This window comes from Gadus chalcogrammus, chromosome 1 (genome assembly GCF_026213295.1).
Source record: "Gadus chalcogrammus isolate NIFS_2021 chromosome 1, NIFS_Gcha_1.0, whole genome shotgun sequence".
NCBI lineage: Eukaryota > Metazoa > Chordata > Actinopteri > Gadiformes > Gadidae > Gadus > Gadus chalcogrammus.
The window spans coordinates 20,004,895-20,028,382 of NC_079412.1; the positions used below are offsets into that span (position 1 = coordinate 20,004,895).

The window sequence follows — 23,488 nt, forward strand, 5'->3', positions numbered from 1 at the left end:
TACCAAAGGGAAGTTACAATTCAACATAAAAAATAAAACAATAATTTTACGTCTACCACACATTTGTTATAAAGATCCAATTTCATCTTTTCAAGGGTGATATTCACACCGTTAAAGGGACAAAGGCAGCCCTAGATAGGGAACTAGTGTGGTTTGCGGCAACTGAAAACCAGCAAATGACTGTCATCACTCTCTACCTCCTAACCTCAGCCTCAAGCACCTGTGCTTGAGGCAACTGTGGAAACATTGAAAAAAAAGTAACAAGAGCAGTATCTATGTACAGCTCCTGCAGTGACCAGTGAGGTATTCATGTCATCCCCTTTTAAGGAACACCTTAAAGCCTATCACAGTTCTTATAGAATTGAGGACCCCAAAACGTTTTGAAAAAAACAGCAAACATCTGTCAGATGTAAAAAATACTCCCAATGAAATGTTTTAACAATCATTTCATTAAATTATTTTCACAAAATGCCCTGTTCATTTCGTCGTAGCTCCAATCTGCCCATTTATATTGGTTCTGCTCCCTGAACCTCACCAAGCAGTTCTTGTCCTCACCACCAACAGGTCCCCCTCCACTCCAGGAGGGGTTATCCAGTGACAGGGCGGTCCCATCAACCCATCTCCACATCCCTTCACCGGCCGCATCTGTCGCTCCGAGCCATGAGTACCAGCCCAACGTGCTAATGAAGTCCATCTCCTCTTTACTGTCCACAACCACCAGATCTGCTCCGTGGGAAACACAGAACTCCCTGCTCTTATTCCAGGATTGATACGTATCGTAAGTCTTGTAACATTTACAACCAAACTTCTTCTAACCATCTAGACAGTCCTGTTTACAAAGCAATGCGTCTCTTTGTTCCGTCAAATTCTTCAGCGTTAGGAGAAGTTGCTCCATGTCTCTTTCCATGCTTGCAGTCTTCTTGTGTTGCACTGCCAACCCAATCAGTCTAGCCAGCATTACCACAGACAGCAGGCCCAGAAGCACCATCACTGCCCAGATCTGACACTTGGTAGGGCTCACAGCGTCCGGCCGCTGACTTCTTCCTGTTCCCAGAGACTTGGAGGACTCCTCTGTCCCCACAGAGTGCTGATGTTGATCTCTGAGGCTCTCAGGGCAAACCAAGATGTCCACTATCCTCTCCTCTCCCTCTCCTCGTGTGGTCCTGACCTCCGTCATCATGTTGGGTCGGGGGTGAATCGCCTCAGCCATGTTCTGGTCTAAAGGGTTTTCAGAGAGTTTATCGTTTCCTCTTACCCCTATGAGTGCTTGGCCCTTCTGTGGGTTTTGTATGACAGCATGTCAAAGTCTTAGGAGCAACTTTGACCCAACAGGAAGTCTTTAACCACATGTTACTTTCCACTTCTGCTTATAGAGACTGTGTCAGTGGTACGACTGCAGCATCACTTAGGGTCATTTAAGTAATGTTCAGATTATTGTACTTACTTCAAAGTGATCAAAATGTACATAAAGACATGTTTGTAATAGATATCTTTGTCATAGGCCAATGTCATAGGTAAAATAAAATTAGGATAAAAGGTTGGATGATTTCAAATGTGGGTTTAATATACAATTTGTTTCGAGTGAGATATTATTTTATATTTGGTACCAATGATTAAAATATATGAAAGGAAAATGTCAGGGGAAACGCTGAAATTTAAAGAATGGAAGCTGAAGAAATAGTGGATTGGCAAAAGAAACCTTCAGTCAAAAAGCAAATCAAAGATCAGTTCAATGTTGAGCTGCTAAAACAGTCCAAGTGCAGACCTACAAGCCTATTAAGGCACCAGGACACAAGTCTACTGTTCCCTCTGAACACCGGAGAACATATAGAGAATTAATATACAAGTGTTTCACATTGATCACACTAAATGGTAGCAAAGTCAAGATACAATTCAACATAAAAAATAAATCATTTTACGTCTACCACACATTCGTTATAAAGATCCTATTTCCTCTTTTGTAGGGTGATATCCGCACCGTTAAAGGGACAAAGGCAGCCCTAGATAGGGAACTAGTGTGGTTTGCGGCAACTGAATATCAGCCATTGACTTGACATGACTCTTTACCTCTTTACCTCCTAACCTCAGAAACATTGAAAAATAAAAAAGTAACAAGAGCAGCATCTATGTACAGCTCCTGCAGTGACCAGTGAAGTATTCATGCCATCTCCTTTTAAGGAACACCTTAAAGCCTATCACAGCTCTTATAGATTTGAGGAACCCAAAACTTTCTGAAAAAAACGCAAACATCTGTTGGCATTATGATGTAAAAAATACTCACAAAGAAATGTTTTCAACAATCATTTCATTAAATTATGTTCACAAAATGCCCTGTTTGTTTCCTCGCAGCTCCTATCTTCCCATTTATATTGGTTCTGCTCCCAGACCTTCCCTAAGCAGTTCTTGCCCTCACCACCTTGAGGTCTCCCTCCACTCCAGAAGGGGTCATCCAGTGACAGGACGGTCCCATCAACCCATCTCCACAACCCTTCACTGGCCTCATCTGTCGCTCCGAACCAGAAGTACCTGTACAACTTGCTAATGAAGTACATCTCCTCTTTACTGTCCACAACCACCAGATCTGCTCCGTGGGAAACGCAGAACTCCCTGCTCTTATTCCAGGATTGATACGTGTCGGAAGTCTTGTAACATTTACAACCAAACTTATTCCAACCACCTGGACATTCCTGTTTACAAAGCAGTGCGTCTCTCTGTTCCGTCAAATTCTTCAGCGTTAGGGAGAGTTGCTCCATGTCTCTGTCCATGCTTACAGTCTTCTCCATTACAGTCTTCTCCATGTCAGTCTTGTATTTAACGGCCAACCCCAGCAGTCCAGCCAGCAGGACAACAGACAGCAGGCCCAGAAGCACCACCACAGCCCTGATAGGACACCAAGGAGGGCTCACAGCGTCCGCCCGCTGACTTCTTCCTGTTCTCAGAGACTTGGAGGACTCCCCTGTCCCCACAGAGTCCTGGTGTGGATCTCTGAGGCTCTCCAGGCTAGCGTAGATGTCCACTATCCTCTCCTCTCTCTCTCCTTGTGTATTCCTGGCCTTCGTCATCATGTTGGGCGTTGCGTAAATCGCCTCAGCCATGTTCTGGTCTAAAGGGTTTTCAGAGAGTTTATCGTTTCCTCTTACCCCTATGAGTGCTTGGCCCTTCTGTGGGTTTTGTATGACAGCAGGTCAAAGTCTAAAGGGCAACTTTGACCCAACAGGAAGTCTTTAACCACATGGTACTTTCCACTTCTGCTTATAGAGACTGTGTCAGTGGTACGACTGCAGCATCACTTAGGGTCATTTCCGTAATGTTACAATTATTCTTCTTACTTTAAAGCAATCAAAATGTACATGAAAAAAAAAAGTGTTTGAAATACATATCTTTGTTATAGTCTAATGCTAAAATAAAAATGTAAATGTAATATTCAATGTTAGGTAATATTATTTGTGGGTTTAATAGACAATTTGTTTCGAGTGAGATATTATTGAATGTTTGGTACATGGTAAAGGGAAAGTTCAGGGCAAACACTGTAATTTAAAGGATGGAAGCTGAAGAAATTGTGGAGTGGCAACAGAAGCCTTCAGTCCAAAAGCAATTTAAAAATCTTTTGTCGGTCTTCCTCACGTCGGTCTTGAATTTCACTGCAAACCCAAGCAGTCCAGCCAGCAGGACAACAGACAGCAGTCCCAGAAGCACCACCACAGCCCTGATAGGACACCTAGGAGGGCCTACTTCAGATTTTGCAACTTGGTCCATTGGTGATTGTTCAAAGCTGTTTCGGCATCTGGTGGGCAGATAACAGAACACCTGTTTCAGGTGAGGCTGACCTGGATGCTGTCTGTGATGCCTGCCTTCCCTACCTGAGCTGTAGACAACCAATCAGCCTTCAGGAGGCGTGTCTAAGGTAGCAGCGCTAGAGTCCACAGAATCACTCTACACACACACACACACACACACACACACACACACACACACACACACACACACACACACACACACACACACACACTTGACACAAATTGAATCTCATGGTCTGCATGTGATTCACTTCGTCTTGCAAAGTAATTCCGACAAAAATAAGGTGAGGGTCAATGCATTTTGGATTCAAGCTAAATGAGCACGATGGGTGAAACATGAATCCATGAAACCCAACTGAGATCCTGACACCAGGTGACAAGGTGCCTCGGCGTGCTGCTGACACATCGTTTATCTTATCGTCCCCTGTGAGTGGTTGGTCTCAAAACCCACTATTACCAACCAGGAAGTCTTTCTAACCGGATGAGCCGTCGCGGTAGCTGCAGTGTTACCAAGGCAACCGCAGGGGATGACAAACAACCACAATCATTATGACTACTCTTTTCCCGGCCAACGCTTGTATATTTGATGTAAAATAATAAAGCTCCGGACTTATTTGAACCACAGAGCCCCCCAGCACCAAGACACAGCAGGTAATTGGTTCAAATCACTTATCATGTGTTCAGCGCGTCATAAGTAACAGGGCTGTAAGTATATATCAGCATATCAATGTTTAAACAAGAGCAACCTATAAGAAAAGAGCCATGAAGTGACCAATAATAATGAGATAGTACAACACCAATGCATTGCATAAAGATTGATGGGAATGGAAAAGTGAAGATTATGTAAATGTATTGATCTCACCGGCTGAGGCGATGAGCTGGGCCTAGCAGGCCTGACTCCCTTCTGGAGCTGGGGGTTGGTTGAGGAGAGGAGCTGGGCCTAGCAGGCCTGACTCCATCCTGGAGCTGGGGGTTGGTTGAGGAGAGGAGCTGGGCCTAGCAGGCCTGACTCCCTTCTGGAGCTGGGGGAGGGTTGAGGAGAGGAGCTGGGCCTAGCAGGCCTGACTCCCTTCTGGAGCTGGGGGAGGGTTGAGGAGAGGAGCTGGGCCTAGCAGGCCTGACTCCATCTTGTGTTAAGAAGGAGCCAACACTCAAGGAGATAACATCCATACATTCTTCACTTCAGGATCAGTTTATCGATGTCATTCTGTTGTTTTATCTTCCACAGTTCCTCTTGGTGCTGCTGGAGGTGGAGATCAAGCTAGGTCTGCAAACAGCACTCAACTATTGTTTTTAGGCCGTCTCTTTCTTTCTTCCTTTCTAATTCTCTTTAAGTTTTGGGACCCTTCTCCTTCCACAGTTTTTCACCCAGAGACTCCATTCACCTTGAGTCTTTTCATTTTTAAAAGTTCATATTATCTTGGAATCGTGCGCTACAACTTTTACAACATCAAATAATTTATAATAATCCACTATTAATAAGCTTACATTTCAACTGGTCAATTTCTATCTGTTAAACTTCGTTCAAATGTTTAACAAATAACACTTGTGTCTTCAAATAACAACTATACAAGTCTGCCCCCATGTGGTCAAACAAGACTTACATCTTCCTGGAGAGAGAAGCAGAGGAGCTCTGGGATCGAACCCGGACCCTTTGGACACCTTACCTACTAGACTAGCCCCGCCCCCATGTACACAAAAATATTAATACACACGTCTGTATTGTTCTGTGTTTCAGGTGAGGCTGACCTGGATGCTGTCTGTGATGCCTGCCTTCCCTACCTGAGCTGTAGACAACCAATCAGCCTTCAGGAGGCGTGTCTAAGGTAGCAGCGCTAAAGTCAACAGATTTACTCCACACAGATTCATTCTTCACACACACACACACACACACACACACACACACACACACACACACACACACACACACACACACACACACACACACACACACACACACACACAAGCGGTGCTCTACCTTCACTTGGGCTGTGGAGTCCAGTGGGACCACTGTTGCCAGATTGCAGTTTTCCAGCAAATGGGTAGCTGATCAATCAACCAATCAGCAGTCAACAGATAACAGCATGTGACCTCGACACACAATGTAGTGATCAGATACCTGGATATCAATGATGTGTTACCATACCACAAAGTCTCCTAATTTACTGAGGAATGAGTTCAATAGCAGAACTTTTTCCTCTGTCTGAAGAGAACAAACAGTCAATTAAAAACTAACATCTGAATGTTTTAAGATTGTTAATAAACATGGAACATATATTCAAAAGCTGTTTTACATTTTTCGTGAAAATGCAAAAGAATTTTCTTACCCCAGCAAATACTAGAGTAAGAATTGTTGCGGATGAAACATTGCTTGATCGGAAACATAATTTTTTTATTCATCAGTCCCAATAGTAAAATATGTATCAGTTCAAACAGACCACTCCAAACGAAATCCAAATAATAAAATATGAACGAAACATATTGCTGAAGAACTTTAGAAAAAAGGACCAAATTCACTACAGAGAATAGACACTTGATTTACGGATCATAGGATTATAGCCGTAGTATATTTACTTTTTTTATTTTTTTAATGTTCATCAATATATTTTGACCCTGTGGAAAAATAAAAGAATTCTCAAATTCAACGTAATTTACTCTGAATAAGTGCGAATGCATGTGTGTACCTTCAAAAGTATTCCTTTAGTTACGCAAAGCTGAGCATCTCGCATTTCTGAAGCGAAGTATTGTTTGACCACTAGGGGTCAGACTTGTACAGCTTTTAAAATCAGTCTCCTGGAGCCGCTAAAACAGTCAAAAAGTCAAACAAAAGAGTGCAGCCCTACAGATCCATTTCACACACCTAGACGCAAGTCTACTGTTTTATCTGAACACAGTAGAATAAGTAGAAAATCTAAAGTGATCACACTACATCAGAATCAGAATCAGGAAGGATTTAATTGCCAAGAAGGGTTTTACACCAACCAGGAATTTGGCTTGGTGAATAAGGTGCATACATGGAGACAATAACAATGAACAAACAGTAATATATATATATATATATAACACAATATAAACAAGCAGGGACATAAGTGATCAATTAAAAATAGGATAAAATAGAATAAAGTAAAAAACAAAGTAAAAGATACTTAAAAGTGTATAAGAATTTACAAATTGGTGATGGGTATGAGTGCCAGAGTCAGTGTCAGTCAGTGGGGGTGGTGATCCTGGGACCTGTTAAGGAACCCAACTGAACAGGGGAAGAAACTGTTCAAGTGGCGGGAGGTTTTGGTCCTGATGGACCGCAGCCTCCTGCCAGAGGGTAGAGTTCCAAATAGACTGTGACCTGGATGGGAGGGGTCGGCCATATTCCTGCCTGCCCGCCTCAGAGCCCAGGAGCTGTGCAGGTCCTGGAGGGATGGTTACATGGTACCAAAGTCAAGATACATTCCAATATAAAAAATGCATGATTTATAAATGTCTTTCATTTTCTGAAGGTAGTGGCACAGAAGTAACATCACTGGCCAGATCGGTAGGAATCAAAGTTTATGGCCAGTGTTCCTATTCTCAGAGACTTGGAGGACACCTCTGTCCCCACATAGTCCTGCTGTTGATCTCTTAGGCTCTCGGGACAAACCAAGATGTCCTCTGTCCTCTTCTCTCTCACTCCTCTCAATTTGTATTCCAGACGTCCTTTTTCATTTTTATTTTTCTGGTGTGAATCAACTCAGCCATATTCTGGTCTAGTGTTTCACAGAGTTTATCTTATCATCCTACTCCTACGAGTGGTTGGCCTTTCCGTCCATTTTTAAAGTCTTAACACCTACTGTGATCAAACAGGAAGTATTTGACCAGATGTTACTTTCCACTTCTGCTTATAGAGACACTTTGCGTCATTGGTACTTTTGCTGCATCACTTAGGGTCAAATCAGCAATGAACAGCTTGTTCAACTTACTTCAAAGCTATCAAAATATACATGAAGACCTCTTTTGAATACACATTTTTGCCATATGCCTATGTGAAAATAAATGTTTAAAGTTAAAGTTAAATATAGAAGGTTAGAAGATTAAAAATTAGTGTTTAATAAACAATTGGTTTCGTGTGAGATATTACACAATGTTTGGAACCAATGATTAAAATATAAACATGAACAGTTCAGGGCAAACTGCCAAGCGGCAGAGCTGCAGCGACCTCGAGGTGTCCTACTCTCGCCACGCACAGTGGGGTCCTCACCAGACACCGTACAATCACGGACTCGGTACGTGGTTCCATAGTCGTGACTATTGTGAATGGTGTTTTTGAGACGAGTTTCTCATCTTTTTTTTTCTCACAGAGTGCTTGTGTTTTTTCACGCTCACTTTAAACACATCCGTTATAAATATCCATTTCCTTTTCTGAAGGGTGATCTTCACACCATTGAGGGGACAAACAAAAAGGGAAGTATTCATGTCATCTCCTTTTAAGGAACACCTTGCAGCCAATGACAGCTCTTATCCAATGAAGGAACCCAAACAAAATAGCAGAGAGAAGAGGTACATGTACAAAATAGGCACAAAGAAATGTTTTCAACAATATATATTTTTTTTTCACAAAGAAACCTGTTCTGTTCGTCACAGCTCTCAGATGCCCATTTATCTTGATTCTTCCCCAAGACCCACAAGTCTCTGATATGCCAGTTACATGAACTGGCATATCAGAGATTAAGTACAAGAGTACAACAAGGAGAAAGGGCATGACGAATACAACAAACCGACAAGGGAGCAAAGGAAGTGAACTGGTCATACAGGGAGAGACTGATGGGGGAATGAAATGCAGGTGTTGGACTGAAGAGGAAGCTCAGGTGAGGGGAAGGAAGTGATTGCAGATGGAAGTGGCAGGATCTGTGAGTGCGGGGATAAGGACCAGGACATGTGGTGAACAGATGGAGAATGGAAACCAAATGACATAAATAACAGAGTGAGAGGATGAGGAGAAGGGCCTCAAGATGACGGGTGTCTGTGAGCAGAACCAATGGACTTTACAACGGACCTGAGGGCTCTGAGGTCCATGGACCTTATGTCAGTCAAACACGGACATTTGTTTACGTCACTCTACAAAAATCGTCTTCTTTTTCATCCCTCTCAGGATGTGGTTATTTTGTTCCGTAATTTGTTTCCTCCATTTGATAGACACATGTTGGAGCTGGCTGCAAAGTGTTAAGAAGGAGACAACACTTAACAAGATAACATGAAGACACTTGCTCAAGGACACAATGTAGTTTATTGCAATACAGTTGATATCTGGATATCAATGATGTGTTACCATGGTTATACACTGATATCCTAATTTACTTAGAAATGAGGAGGAACTTGTTTCTGTTTGAAGAGAACAAACGCAGCACCTTAAAATATTGCCATTTTAGGTGAATAAAAAGGAGAGTGAACTGGGTTAAGAGTGGGGACAACATTCAAAAGATGGTACAACATTTTTCGTGATGGATTTTACCCGAAAAAGAAGCAAAAAACTAGGCTAATTCAATATAAAAATGAATATAGTTTACAACATCTGCTTTTAACACATCTGTTATGAATGACATTTCAATTTTTTGAAGGGTGATCTTCACATCGTTGAGGGGACAAAGGCAGCCCTAGATAGCGAACGAGTGTGGTTTACAGCAGCTGAAGACCAGTTAATGACTGTCTGACTCTTTACCTCCTAACCTCAGCCTATAGGACCAAGAGCAACTGTGGAAACATTGACATTTTTTTACAAGTAGTAACAAGAACAGCATCTATGTACAACGTTGTACATCTCCTGCAGTGACCAGTGTATCTCATCTGCTTTAAATGAACAACTTGCAGCCAATCACAGCTCTTATCGAATGAAGGAACCAAACATGTATGAAACAAAGCAGCCGATATATGTTGGCATCAAGTGAAGAGGCACGTGTACAGAGAAGGCCAAAATAATTCATTTAATTAAATTTTGTTCACAAAGCCCCACATAGCTTCTGGATTCACAGCTGAAATCTGTCCATTTATATTGGTTCTGCTGCTCCACGGCCCTCCCTAAGCAGTTCTTGCCCTCACGACCTTGAGGTCCCCCTCTACTCCAGGAGGGGTCATCCAGTGACAGGACGGTCCCATCAACCCATCTCCACGTCCCTTCACCGGCCTCATCTGTCGCTCCGAGCCAGAAGTACCAGTACAACTTGCTAATGAAGTCCATCTCCTCTTTACTGTCCACAACCACCAGATCTGCTCCGTGGGAAACACAGAACTCCCTGCTCTTATTCCAGGATTGATACGTGTCGGAAGTCTTGTAACATTTACAACCAAACTTCTTCCAACCATCTGGACATTCCTGTTTACAACGCAGTGCGTCTCTCTGTTCCGTCAAATTCTTCAGCGTTAGGAGAAGTTGCTCCATGTCTCTGTCCTCGCTCACAGTCTTCTTGTGTTGCACTACCAACCCAATCAGTCTAGCCAGCAGGACAACAGACAGCAGGCCCAGAAGCACCACCACAGCCCTGATAGGACACCAAGGAGGGCTCACAGCGTCCGGCCGCTGACTTCTTCCTGTTCCCAGAGACTTGGAGGACTCCTCTGTCCCCACAGAGTGCTGCTGTTGATCTCTGAGGCTCTCAGGACTAACCAAGATGTCCACTATCCTCTCCTCTCCCTCTCCTCGTGTGGTCCTGACCTCCGTCATCATGTTGGGTCGGGGGTGAATCCCCTCAGCCATGTTCTGGTCTAAAGGGTTTTCAGAGAGTTGATCTTATCCTCTTACCCCTATGAGTGCTTGGCCCTTCTGTGCGTTTTGTATGACAGCATGTCAAAGTCTTAAGAGCAACTTTGACCCAACAGGAAGTATTTAACCACATGGTACTTTCCACTTCTGCTTATAGAGACTGTGTGTCAGTGGTACGACTGCAGCCTCACTCAGGGTAATTTCCGTAATGTTGCAATTATTCTTCTTACTTTAAAGCAATCAAAATGTACATGAAGACATGTTTGAAATACATATCTTTGTTATAGTCCAATGCTAAAATAAAAATGTAAATGTAATATTCAATGTTAGATAATATTATTTGTGGGTTCAATAGACAATTTGTTTAGAGTGAGATATTATTGAAGAAACTGTGGAGTGGCAACAGAAGCCTTCAGTCCAAAAGCAATTTAAAAATCTTTTGATGGTCTTCCTCACGTTAGTCTTGAATTTTACTGCAAACCCAAGCAGTCCAGCCAGCAGGACAACAGACAGCAGGCCCAGAAGCACCACCACAGCCCTGATAGGATACCTAGGAGGGCCTACTTCAGATTTTGCAACTTGGTCCATCTGTGATTGTTCAAAGCTGTTCTGGCATCTGGTGGGCAGATAACAGAACACCTGTTTCAGGTGAGGCTGACCTGGATGCTGTCTGTGAAGCCTGCCTTCCCTACCTGAGCTGTAGACAACCAATCAGCCTTCAGGAGGCGTGTCTACGGTAGCGCTACAGTCCACAGATTCACTCTACACACACACACACACACACACACACACACACACACACACACACACACACACACTTGACACACGTTGAATCTCATGGTCTGCATGTCATTCACTTCGTCTTGCAAAGTAATTCAGACAGAAATTAGGTGAGGGTCAATACATTTTGGATTCAAGCTAAATGAGCACGATGTGTGAAACATGAATCCATGAAACCCAACTGGGATCCTGACACCATCTGACAAGGTGCCTCGGCGTGCTGATCGTTCTACCCCTGTGAGTGGTCGGTCTCAAAACCCACTATTACCAACCAGGGAGTCTTTCTAACCGGATGAGCCGTCGCGGTAGCTGCAGTGTTACCAAGGCAACCGCAGGGGATGACAAACAACCACAATCATTCTGACTACTCTTTTCCCGGCCAACGCTTGTATATTTGATGTAGAATGATAAAGGTCCAGTCTCATTTGAATCACAGAGCCCCCAGCACCAAGACACAGCGGGTAATTAGTTAAATTCACTGATCATGTGTTCAGCGCTTCATAAGTAACAAGGCTGCAAGTATATATCAGCATATCAATGTTTAAACAAGAGCAACCTATAAGAAAAGAGCCATGAAGTGACCAATAATAATGAGATAGTACAACACCAATGCATTACATAAAGATTGATGGGAATGGAAAAGTGAAGATCATGTAAATGTATTGATCTCACCGGCTGAGGCGATGAGCTGGGCCTAGCAGGCCTGACTCCCTTCTGGAGCTGGGGGAGGGTTGAGGAGAGGAGCTGGGCCTAGCAGGCCTGACTCCCTTCTGGAGCTGGTGGAGGGTTGAGGAGAGGAGCTGGGCCTACCAGGCCTGACTCCCTTCTGGAGCTGGGGGAGGGTTGAGGAGAGGAGCTGGGCCTAGCAGGCCTGATTCCCTTCTGGAGCTGGGGGAGGGTTGAGGAGAGGAGCTGGGCCTAGCAGGCCTGACTCCATCTTGTGTTAAGAAGGAGCCAACACTCAAGGAGATAACATCCATACATTCTTCACTTCAGGATCTGTTTATCAATGTCATTCTGTTGTTTTATCTTCCACAGTTCCTCTTGGTGCTGCTGGAGGTGGAGATCAAGCTAGGTCTGCAAACAGCACTCAACTATTGTTTTTAGGCCGTGTCTTTCTTTCTTCCTTTCTAATTCTCTTCAAGTTTTGGGACCCTTCTCCTTCCACAGTTTTTCACCTAGAGACTCCATTCACCTTGAGTCTTTTCATTTTTAAAAGTTCATATTATCTTGGAATCGTGCGCTACAACTTTTACAACATCAAATAATTTATAATAATCCACTATTAATAAGCTTACATTTGAACTGGTCAATTTCTATCTGTTAAACTTCGTTCAAATGTTTAACAAATAACACTTGTGTCTTCAAATAACAACTATACAAGTCTGCCCCCAAGTGGTCAAACAAGACTTACGGTACATCATCCTGGAGAGAGAAGCAGAGGACCTCTGGGATCGAACCCGGACCCTTTGGACACCTTACCTACTAGACTAGCCCCGCCCCCATGTACACAAAAATATTAATACACACGTCTTTATTGCTCTGTGTTTCAGGTGAGGCTGACCTGGATGCTGTCTGTGATGCCTGCCTTCCCTACCTGAGCTGTAGACAACCAATCAGCCTTCAGGAGGCGTGTCTAAGGTAGCAGCGCTAAAGTCAACAGATTCACTCCACACAGATTCATTCTTCACAGATTCTATCTCCACACACACACACACACACACACACACACACACACACACACACACACACACACACACACACACACACACACACACACACACACACACACACACAGAAAAACGGGGTTCTCTACCTTCACTTGGGCTGTGGAGTCTAGCGGGACCACTGTTGCCAGATTGCAGTTTTCCAGCAAATGGGTAGCTGATCAATCAACCAATCAGCAGTCAACAGATTACAGCATGTGACCTCGACACACAATGTAGTGATCAGATACCTGGATATCAATGATGTGTTACAATACCACAAAGTCTCCTAATTTACTGAAGAATGCAGTCAATAGCAGAACTTTTTCCTCTGTCTGAAGAGAACAAACAGTCAATTAAAAACTAACATCTGAATGTTTTAAGATTGTTAATAAACATGGAACATATATTCAAAAGCTGTTTTACATTTTTCGTGAAAATGCAAAAGAATTTTCTTACCCCAGCAAATACTGGAGTAAGAATTGTTGCGGATGAAACATTGCTTGATCGGAAACATAATTTTTTTATTCATCAGTCCCAATAGTAAAATATGTATCAGTTCAAACAGACCACTCCAAACGAAATCCAAATAATAAAATATGAACAAAACATATTGCTGAAGAACTTTAGAAAAAAGGACCAAATTCACTACGGAGAATAGACACTTGATTTACGGATCATAGGATTATAGCCGTAGTATATTTACTTTTTTTATTTTTTTAATGTTCATCAATATATTTTGACCCTTTGGAAAAAATAAAAGAATTCTCAAATTCAACGTAATTTACTCTGAATAAGTGCACCTGCATGTGTGTACCTTCAAAAGTATTCCTTTAGTTACGCAAAGCTGAGCATCTCGCATTTCTGAAGGGAAGTCTTGTTTGACCACTAGGGGTCAGACTTGTACAGCTTTTAAAATCAGTCTCCTGGAGCCGCTAAAACAGTCAAAAAGTCAAACAAAAGAGTGCAGCCCTACAAGCCTATTCACACACCAAGACACAAGTCTACTGTTTTATCTGTACACAGTAGAATAAGTAGAAAATTTAAAGTGATCACACTACATCAGAATCAGAATCAGGAAGGATTTAATTGCCAAGAAGGGTTTTACACCAACCAGGAATTTGGCTTGGTGAATAAGGTGCATACATGGAGACAATAACAATAAACAAACAGTGATATATATATATATATATATATAACACAATATAAACAAGCAGGGACATAAGTGATCAATTAAAAATAGGATAAAATAGAATAAAGTAAAAAACAAAGTAAAAGATACTTAAAAGTGTATAAGAATTTACAAATTGGCCATGGGTATGAGTGCCAGAGTCAGTGTCAGTCAGTGGGGGTGGTGATCCTGGGACCTGTTAAGGAACCCAACTGAACAGGGGAAGAAACTGTTCAAGTGGCGGGAGGTTTTGGTCCTGATGGACCGCAGCCTCCTGCCAGAGGGTAGAGTTCCAAATAGACTGTGACCTGGATGGGAGGGGTCGGCCATATTCCTGCCTGCCCGCCTCAGAGCCCTGGAGCTGTGCAGGTCCTGGAGGGATGGTTACATGGTACCAAAGTCAAGATACATTCCAATATAAAAAATGCATGATTTATAAATGTCTTTCATTTTCTGAAGGTAGTGGCACAGAAGTAACATCACTGGCCAGATCGGTAGGAATCAAAGTTTATGGCCAGTGTTCCTATTCTCAGAGACTTGGAGGACACCTCTGTCCCCACATAGTCCTGCTGTTGATCTCTTAGGCTCTCGGGACAAACCAAGATGTCCTCTGTCCTCTCCTCTCTCACTCCTCTCAATTTGTATTCCAGACGTCCTTTTTCATTTTTATTTTTCTGGTGTGAATCAACTCAGCCATATTCTGGTCTAGTGTTTCACAGAGTTTATCTTATCATCCTACTCCTACGAGTGGTTGGCCTTTCCGTCCATTTTTAAAGTCTTAACACCTACTGTGATCAAACAGGAAGTATTTGACCAGATGTTACTTTCCACTTCTGCTTATAGAGACACTGTGCGTCATTGGTACTTTTGCTGCATCACTTAGGGTCAAATCAGCAATGAACAGCTTGTTCAACTTACTTCAAAGCTATCAAAATATACATGAAGACCTCTTTTGAATACACATTTTTGCCATATGCCTATGTGAAAATAAATGTTTAAAGTTAAAGTTAAATATAGAAGGTTAGAAGATTAAAAATTAGGGTTTAATATTTTGGTTTCGTGTGAGATATTACACAATGTTTGGAACCAATGATTAAAATATAAACATGAACAGTTCAGGGCAAACTGCCAAGCGGCAGAGCTGCAGCGACCGCGAGGTGTCCTACTCTCGCCACGCACAGTGGGGTCCTCACCAGACACCGTACAATCACGGACTCGGTACGTGGTTCCATAGTCGTGACTATTGTGAATGGTGTTTTTGAGACGAGTTTCTCATCTTTTTTTTTCTCACAGAGTGCTTGTGTTTTTTCACGCTCACTTTAAACACATCCGTTATAAATATCCATTTCCTTTTCTGAAGGGTGATCTTCACACCATTGAGGGGACAAACAAAAAGGGAAGTATTCATGTCATCTCCTTTTAAGGAACACCTTGCAGCCAATGACAGCTCTTATCCAATGAAGGAACCCAAACAAAATAGCAGAGAGAAGAGGTACATGTACAAAATAGGCACAAAGAAATGTTTTCAACAATATATTTTTTTTTTTCACAAAGAAACCTGTTCTGTTCGTCACAGCTCTCAGATGCCCATTTATCTTGATTCTTCCCCAAGACCCACAAGTCTCTGATATGCCAGTTACATGAACTGGCATATCAGATACTAAGTACAAGAGTACAACAAGGAGAAAGGGCATGACGAATACAACAAACCGACAAGGGAGCAAAGGAAGTGAACTGGTCATACAGGGAGAGACTGATGGGGGAATGAAATGCAGGTGTTGGACTGAAGAGGAAGCTCAGGTGAGGGGAAGGAAGTGATTGCAGATGGAAGTGGCAGGATCTGTGAGTGCGGGGATAAGGACCAGGACATGTGGTGAACAGATGGAGAATGGAAACCAAATGACATAAATAACAGAGTGAGAGGATGAGGAGAAGGGCCTCAAGATGACGGGTGTCTGTGAGCAGAACCAATGGACTTTACAACGGACCTGAGGGCTCTGAGGTCCATGGACCTTATGTCAGTCAAACACGGACATTTGTTTACGTCACTCTACAAAAATCGTCTTCTTTTTCATCCCTCTCAGGAAGTGGTTATTTTGTTCCGTAATTTGTTTCCTCCATTTGATAGCCACATGTTGGAGCTGACTTAACAAGATAACATGAAGACACTTGCTCAAGGACACAATGTAGTTTATTGCAATACAGATGAAAATGTGAACATGAAGAAAGAGTCTTTGTCGCTCCAACATTGTTTGTGATCCGGTATCACATCGTTGATATCTGGATATCAATGATGTGTTACCATGGTTATACACTGATATCCTAATTTACTTTGAAATGAGGAGGAACTTGTTTCTGTTTGAAGAGAACAAACGCAGCACCTTAAAATATTGCCATTTTAGGTGAATAAAAAGGATAGTGAACTGGGTTAAGAGTGGGGACAACATTCAAAAGATCGTACAACATTTTTCGTGATGGATTTTACCCGAAAAAGAAGCAAGAAACTAGGCTAATTCAATGTAAAAATGAATATAGTTTACAACATCTGCTTTTAACACATCTGTTATGAATGACATTTCACCCTTGACATTTCAAGGGTGATCTTCACATCGTTGAGGGGACAAAGGCAGCCCTAGAACGAACGAGTGTGGTTTACAGCAGCTGAAGACCAGTTAATGACTGTGTGACTCTTTACCTCCTAACCTCAGCCTATAGGACCAAAAGCAACTGTGGAAACATTGACATTTTTTTACAAGTAGTAACAAGAACAGCAACTATGTACAACGTTGTACATCTCCTGCAGTAACCAGTGCATCTCATCTGCTTTAAATGAACAACATGCAGCCAATCACAGCTCTTATCGAATAAAGGAACCAAACATGTATGAAACAAAGAAGCCGATGTATGTTGGCATCAAGTGAAGAGGCACGTGTACAGAGAAGGCCAAAATAATTCATTTCATTAAATTTTGTTCACAAAGCCCCACAAAGCTTGTGGATTCACAGCTCTCATCTGTCCATTTATATTGGTTCTGCTCCCAGGCCCTCCTTAAGCAGTTCTTGTCCCCACCACCTTGAGGTCCCCCTCCGCTCCAGGAGGGGTCATCCAGTGACAGGACGGTCCCATCAACCCATCTCCACGTCCCTTCACCGGCCGCATCTGTCGCTCCGAACCAGAAGTACACGTTGTACGACCTGCTAATGAAGTCCATCTCCTCTTTACTGTCCACAACCACCAGATCTGCTCCGTGGGAAACACAGAACTCCCTGCTGTTATTCCAGGATTGATACGTGTCGGAAGCCTTGTAAAATTTACAACCAAACTTTATCCAACCATCTGGACATTCCTGTTTACAGAGCAGTGCGTCTCTCTGTTCCGTCAAATTCTTCAGCGTTAGGAGAAGTTGCTCCATTTCTCTGTCCATGCTTACAGTCTTCTCCATTACAGTCTTCTCCATGTCGGTCTTGTATTTCACTGCCAACCCCAACAGTCCAGCCAGCAGGACAACAGACAGCAGGCCCAGAAGCACCACCACAGCCCTGATAGGACACCAAGGAGGGCTCACAGCGTCCGGCCGCTGACTTCTTCCTGTTCCCAGAGACTTGGAGGACTCCTCTGTCCCCACAGAGTCCCGGTGTGGATCTCTGAGGCTCTCCAGGCTAGCGTAGATGTCCACTATCCTCTCCTCTCTCTCTCCTTGTGTATTCCTGGCCTTCGTCATCATGTTGGGCGTTGCGTAAATCACCTCAGCCATATTCTGGTCTAAAGAGTTTTCAGAGAGTTTATCTTATCCTCTTACCCCTATGAGTGCTTGGCCCTTCTGTGTGTATTGTATGACAGCATGTCAAAGTCTTTAAGAGCAGCTTTGATCAAACAGGAAGTCTTTAACCACATGTTACTTTCCACATCTGCTTATAGAGACTGTGTGTCAGTGGTACGTCTGCAGCATCACTTAAGGTCATTTCAGTAATGTTCAGATTAATCTACTTACTTCAAAGTGATCAATATGTACATAAAAGACATGTTTGAAATAGATATCTTAATACAATTTACATAAAAGGTTGGATGATTTAAAATGTGGGTTTAATATACAATTTGTTTCGAGTGAGATAATATTTTATGTTTGGTACCAATGATTAAATAATATTAAAGGAAAATTTCAGGGCAAACACTGCAAATTAAAGGATGGAAGCTGAAGAAATAGTGGATTGTCAAAAGAAACCTTGAGTCAAAAAGCAAATCAAAGATCAGTTCAATGTTGAGCTGCTAAAACAGTCCAAGTGCAGACCTACAAGCCTATTCAGACAACAGGACACAAGTCTACTGTTCCCTCTGAACACCGTAGAGAATTAATATACAAGTGTTTTACATTGATCACACTAAATGGTAGCAAAGTCAAGATACAATTCAACATAAAAGAAAAAAATCATTTTACGTCTACCACACATTCGTTATAAAGATCCTATTACATCTTTTGAAGGGTGATATTCACACCGTTAAAGGGACAAAGGCAGCCCTAGATAGGGAACTAGTGTGGTTTGCGGCAATTGAAAACCAGCAAATGACTGTCATGACTCTTTACCCTCAGCCTCTAACAGCAAGGGCAACTGTGGAACATTGGAAAAAAAAGAGCAGCATCTATGTACAGCTCCTGCAGTGACCAGTGAGGTATTCATGCCATCTCCTTTTAAGGAAGACCTTAAAGCCTATCACAGCTCTTATAGATTTGAGGAACCCAAAACTTTTTGAAAAAAACGCAAACATCTGTTGGCATTAAGATGTAAAAAATACTCACAAAGAAATGTTTTCAACAATCATTTCATTAAATTATGTTCACAAAATGCCCTGTTCGTTTCCTCGCAGCTCCTATCTTCCCATTTATATTGGTTCTGCTCCCAGACCTTCCCTAAGCAGTTCTTGCCCTCACCACCTTGAGAACTCCAGAAGGGGTCATCCAGTAACAGGACGGTCCCATCAACCCATCTCCACGTCCCTTCACCGGCCTCATCTGTCGCTCCGAGCCAGAAGTACCAGTACAACTTGCTAATGAAGTCCATCTCCTCTTTACTGTCCACAACCACCAGATCTGCTCCGTGGGAAACACAGAACTCCCTGCTCTTATTCCAGGATTGATACGTGTCGGAAGTCTTGTAACATTTACAACCAAACTTCTTCCAACCATCTGGACATTCCTGTTTACAACGCAGTGCGTCTCTCTGTTCCGTCAAATTCTTCAGCGTTAGGAGAAGTTGCTCCATGTCTCTGTCCATGATCACAGTCTTCTTGTGTTGCACTGCCAACCCAATCAGTCTAGCCAGCATTACCACAGACAACAGGCCCAGAAGCACCACCACTGCCCAGATCTGACACTTGGTAGGGCTCACAGCGTCCGGCTGCTGACTTCTTCCTGTTCCCAGAGACTTGGAGGGCTCCTCTGTCCCCACAGAGTCCTGCTGTTGATCTCCGAGGCTCTCAGGACAAACCAAGATGTCCACTATCCTCTCCTCTCCCTCTCCTTGTGTGGTCCTGACTTCGTCATCATGTTGGGTCCTGGGTGAATCGCCTCAGCCTTATTCTGGTCTAAAGTTTTAACACCTACTTCGATCAAACAGGAAGTCTTTGACCAGATGTTACTTTCCACTTCTGCTTATAGAGACACTGTGTGTCAGTGGTACTTTTGCTGCATCACTTAGGGTCATATCAGCAATGAACAGCTTATTCAACTTACCTCAAAGCGATCAAAATATACATCAAGACCTTTTTTGAATACATATTTTTGCCATTGGCCTATGCTAAAATAAATCTTTAAAGTTAATATAGAAGGTTGGAACATTAAAAATTAGGGTTCAATATACAATTTGTTTTGTGTGAGATATTATATAATGTTTGGAACCAATGATTAAAATATATACATGAACAGTTCAGGGCAAACTGCCATGTTGGCCGAGCTGCAGCTAATCCGAGGTGTCCTACTCTCGCCTCGCACATTGGGCCCTCACCAGACAGACACCATACAATCACGGACTCGGTACGTGGTTCCATAGTCGTGACTATTGTGAATAGTGTTTTTGAGACGAGTTTCTCATAATTTTTTTCTCACAGAGTTCTTGTGTTTTTTCACGCTCACTTTAAAGACATCAGATATAAATGTCCATTTCCTTTTCTGAAGGGTGATCTTCACACCATTTTGGGGACAAACAAAAAAGGAAGTATTCATGTCATCTCCTTTTAATGAACACCTTGCAGCCAATCACAGCACTTATCCAATGAAGGAACCCAAAGAGCATGAAACATGTACAAAATAGGCACAAAGAAATGTTTTCAACAATCATTTTTATTATTTTATTTTGACAAAGAACCCTATTCTGTTCGTCACAGCTCTCAGATGCCCATTTATCTTGATTCTTCCCCAAGACCCTCGCTAACTTTAGGCAGTTCTTGTCCACACCAGCTTGAGGTCCCCCTCTGATCCAGGAGGGGTTATCCAGTGACAGGACGGTCCCATCAACCCATCTCCAAATCCCTTCAGTTGCCCCATCTGTCGCTCCGATCCAGAAGTAAGAGTTGTACCTGCTGAGGAATTATTCCAGGTTAGCCACTCATTGGAAATCTTGTAACATTTACGACCAAACCTATCCCAACCTTTTGGACAGTCTTGTTGACAAAGCAGTGAGTCTCTCTGTTCTGTTATATTCTTCAGCTTTTGGAGCAGTTGCTTCATGTCGCTGTCCATGCTTACAGTCTTCTCCATGACGGTCTTGTACTTCACTGCCAGCCCCAGCAGTCCAGCCAGCAGGACAACAGACAGCAGGCCCAGAAGCACCACCACAGCCCTGATAGGACACCAAGGAGGGCTCACAGTGTCCGGCCGCTGACTTCTTCCTGTTCTCAGAGACTGGGAGGACTCCTCTGTCCCCGCAGAGTGCTGCTGTTGATCTCTGAGGCTCTCGTAAGATGTCCACTATCCTCTCCTCTCCCCCTCCTCCTGTGTTCCTGACCTCGTCATCATGTTGGGTCCTGGGTGAATCGCCTCAGACATATTATGGTCTAAAGTCTTGACAACTACTTCGTTCAAACAGGAAGTCTTTGACCAGATGTTACTTTCCACTTCTGCTTATAGACACACTGTGTGTCAGTGGTCCGACTGCAGCATCACTTAGGGTCATATCAGCAATTAACAGATTATTCTACTTACTTTAAAGCAATCAAAATATACATGCAGACCAGGTTGAATACACATTTTTGGCATTGCCCTATGCTAAAATATATCTTTAAAGTTAATATAAAAGGTTAGATGATTTCAAATTCGGGTTCAATATACAATTTGTTTTGTGTGAGACTTTATACAATGTTTGGAACCAATGATTAAAATATATACATGAACAGTTCAGGGCAAACTGCCATGTTGGCCGAGCTGCAGCGACCGCGAGGTGTCCTACTCTCGCCATGCACATGTGGGCCCTCACCAGACACCGTACAATCACGGACTCGGTACGTGGTTCCATAGTCTTGACTATTGTGGATAGTGTTTTTGAGACGAGTTTCTCATCTTTTTTTTCTCACAGAGTGCCTGTGTTTTTTCACACCCACTTTAAACACATCAGTTTTAAATGTCCATTTCCTTTTCTGAAGGACAAACAAAAAGGGAAGTATTCATGTCATCTCCTTTTAAGGAACACCTTGCAGCCAATCACAGCTCTTATCCGATGAAGGAACCCAAAGAGTGTGAAACAAAATAGCAGAGTGAAGAGGTACATGTACAAAATAGGGACAAAGAAATGTTTTCAACAATCATTTTATTATTTATTATATATTATATTATACATTATTTATCTATTAAAAAAATTTCCATTTTAGGTGAATAAAAAGGATAAGAGGATTTCAAATTATTGTTTTAAATAAAATGTATTAATGATTTGACAGTGATCTGGGTTAAGAGTGGGGACAACGTTCAAAAGATGATACATTTTTTTTGGTGGATTTTACCCCAAAAAAGAAGCAAAAAACTAAGTTAATTCGATATAAAAATGAATAAAGTTTACATTATCTGCTTTTAACACATCTGTTATGAACGACAGTTACATTTTCTGAAGGGTGATCTTCACACCGTTGAGGGGACAAAGGCAGCCCTAGATAGAGAACTAGTGTGGTTTACAGCAGCTGAAGACCAGATAATGACTGTCTGACTCTTTACCTCCTAACCTTAGCCTCAAGGACCAAGAGCAACTGTGGAAACATTGACATTTTTTTACAAGTAGTAACAAGAACAGCATCTATGTACAACGTTGTACATCTCCTGCAGTGACCAGTGCATCTCAGGAGCTCCAGGAGGGGTCATCCAGTGACAGGACGGTACCATCAACCCATCTCCACATCCCTTCACCGGCCGGATCTGTCGCTCCGAACCAGAAGTACCCCCTGTGCCACGTGCTAATGAAGTCCATCTCCTCTTTACTGTCCACCACCACCAGATCTGCTCCGTGGGAAACACAGAACTCCCTGCTCTTATTCCAGGATAGCCACGTGTTGGTAGTCCTGTAACATTTACAACCAAAGTTATTCCAACCACCTGGACAGTCCTGTTTACAAAGCAATGCGTCTCTCTGTTCCGTCAAATTCTTCAGCGTTAGGAGAAGTTGCTCCATGTCTCTGTCCATGCTTACAGTCTTCTTGTGTTGCACTGCCAACCCAATCAGTCTAGCCAGCAGGACAACAGACAGCAGGCCCAGAAGCACCACCACAGCCCTGATAGGACACCAAGGAGGGCTCACAGCGTCCGGCCGCTGACTTCTTCCTGTTCCCAGAGACTTGGAGGACTCCTCTGTCCCCACAGAGTCCTGCTGTTGATCTCTGAGGCTCTCAGGACAAACCAAGATGTCCACTATCCTCTCCTCTCCCTCTCCTCGTGTGGTCCTGACCTCCGTCATCATGTTGGGTCGGGGGTGAATCCCCTCAACCATGTTCTGGTCTAAAGGGTTTTCAGAGAGTTGATCTTATCCTCTTACCCCTATGAGTGCTTGGCCCTTCTGTGCGTTTTGTATGACAGCATGTCAAAGTCTTAAGAGCAACTTTGACCCAACAGGAAGTATTTAACCACATGGTACTTTCCACTTCTGCTTATAGAGACTGTGTGTCAGTGGTACGACTGCAGCCTCACTCAGGGTAATTTCCGTAATGTTGCAATTATTCTTCTTACTTTAAAGCAATCAAAATGTACATGAAGACATGTTTGAAATACATATCTTTGTTATAGTCCAATGCTAAAATAAAAATTTAAATGTAATATTCAATGTTAGATAATATTATT

The 23,488-nt window shown here is 42.7% G+C and overlaps 4 protein-coding genes across 4 annotated transcripts; all 4 read right to left on the reverse strand.

Moving 5' to 3' along the window:
* On the reverse strand, positions 1–5,178 carry LOC130381151 (CD209 antigen-like protein E). Its single transcript, XM_056588646.1, is given in 3 exon segments — positions 1–3,161; positions 4,970–5,040; positions 5,142–5,178. Coding segments are annotated over 3 exon segments (969 nt in total). The 3' UTR covers positions 1–2,300.
* Positions 5,179–8,655: 3,477 nt separating this feature from the next.
* Positions 8,656–10,653, reverse strand: LOC130386119 (ladderlectin-like). Its single transcript, XM_056594900.1, has one exon. It carries the CDS (start codon positions 10,516–10,518, stop codon positions 9,745–9,747), a length of 774 nt encoding a protein of 257 aa, XP_056450875.1. The 5' UTR covers positions 10,519–10,653; the 3' UTR covers positions 8,656–9,744.
* Positions 10,654–16,364: 5,711 nt separating this feature from the next.
* On the reverse strand, positions 16,365–18,280 carry LOC130386108 (CD209 antigen-like protein E). The gene has a single exon (XM_056594890.1). It carries the CDS (start codon positions 17,933–17,935, stop codon positions 17,135–17,137), a length of 801 nt encoding a protein of 266 aa, XP_056450865.1. The 5' UTR covers positions 17,936–18,280; the 3' UTR covers positions 16,365–17,134.
* Positions 18,281–22,624: 4,344 nt separating this feature from the next.
* LOC130386130 (uncharacterized) lies at positions 22,625–23,255 on the reverse strand. Its single transcript, XM_056594911.1, has 2 exons — positions 22,845–23,255; positions 22,625–22,716 (listed from the first exon to the last, which is right to left on the reverse strand). Exons 1-2 carry the CDS (start codon positions 23,139–23,141, stop codon positions 22,687–22,689), a joined length of 327 nt encoding a protein of 108 aa, XP_056450886.1. The 5' UTR covers positions 23,142–23,255; the 3' UTR covers positions 22,625–22,686.
* Between the last annotated feature and the right edge of the window lie 233 nt (positions 23,256–23,488).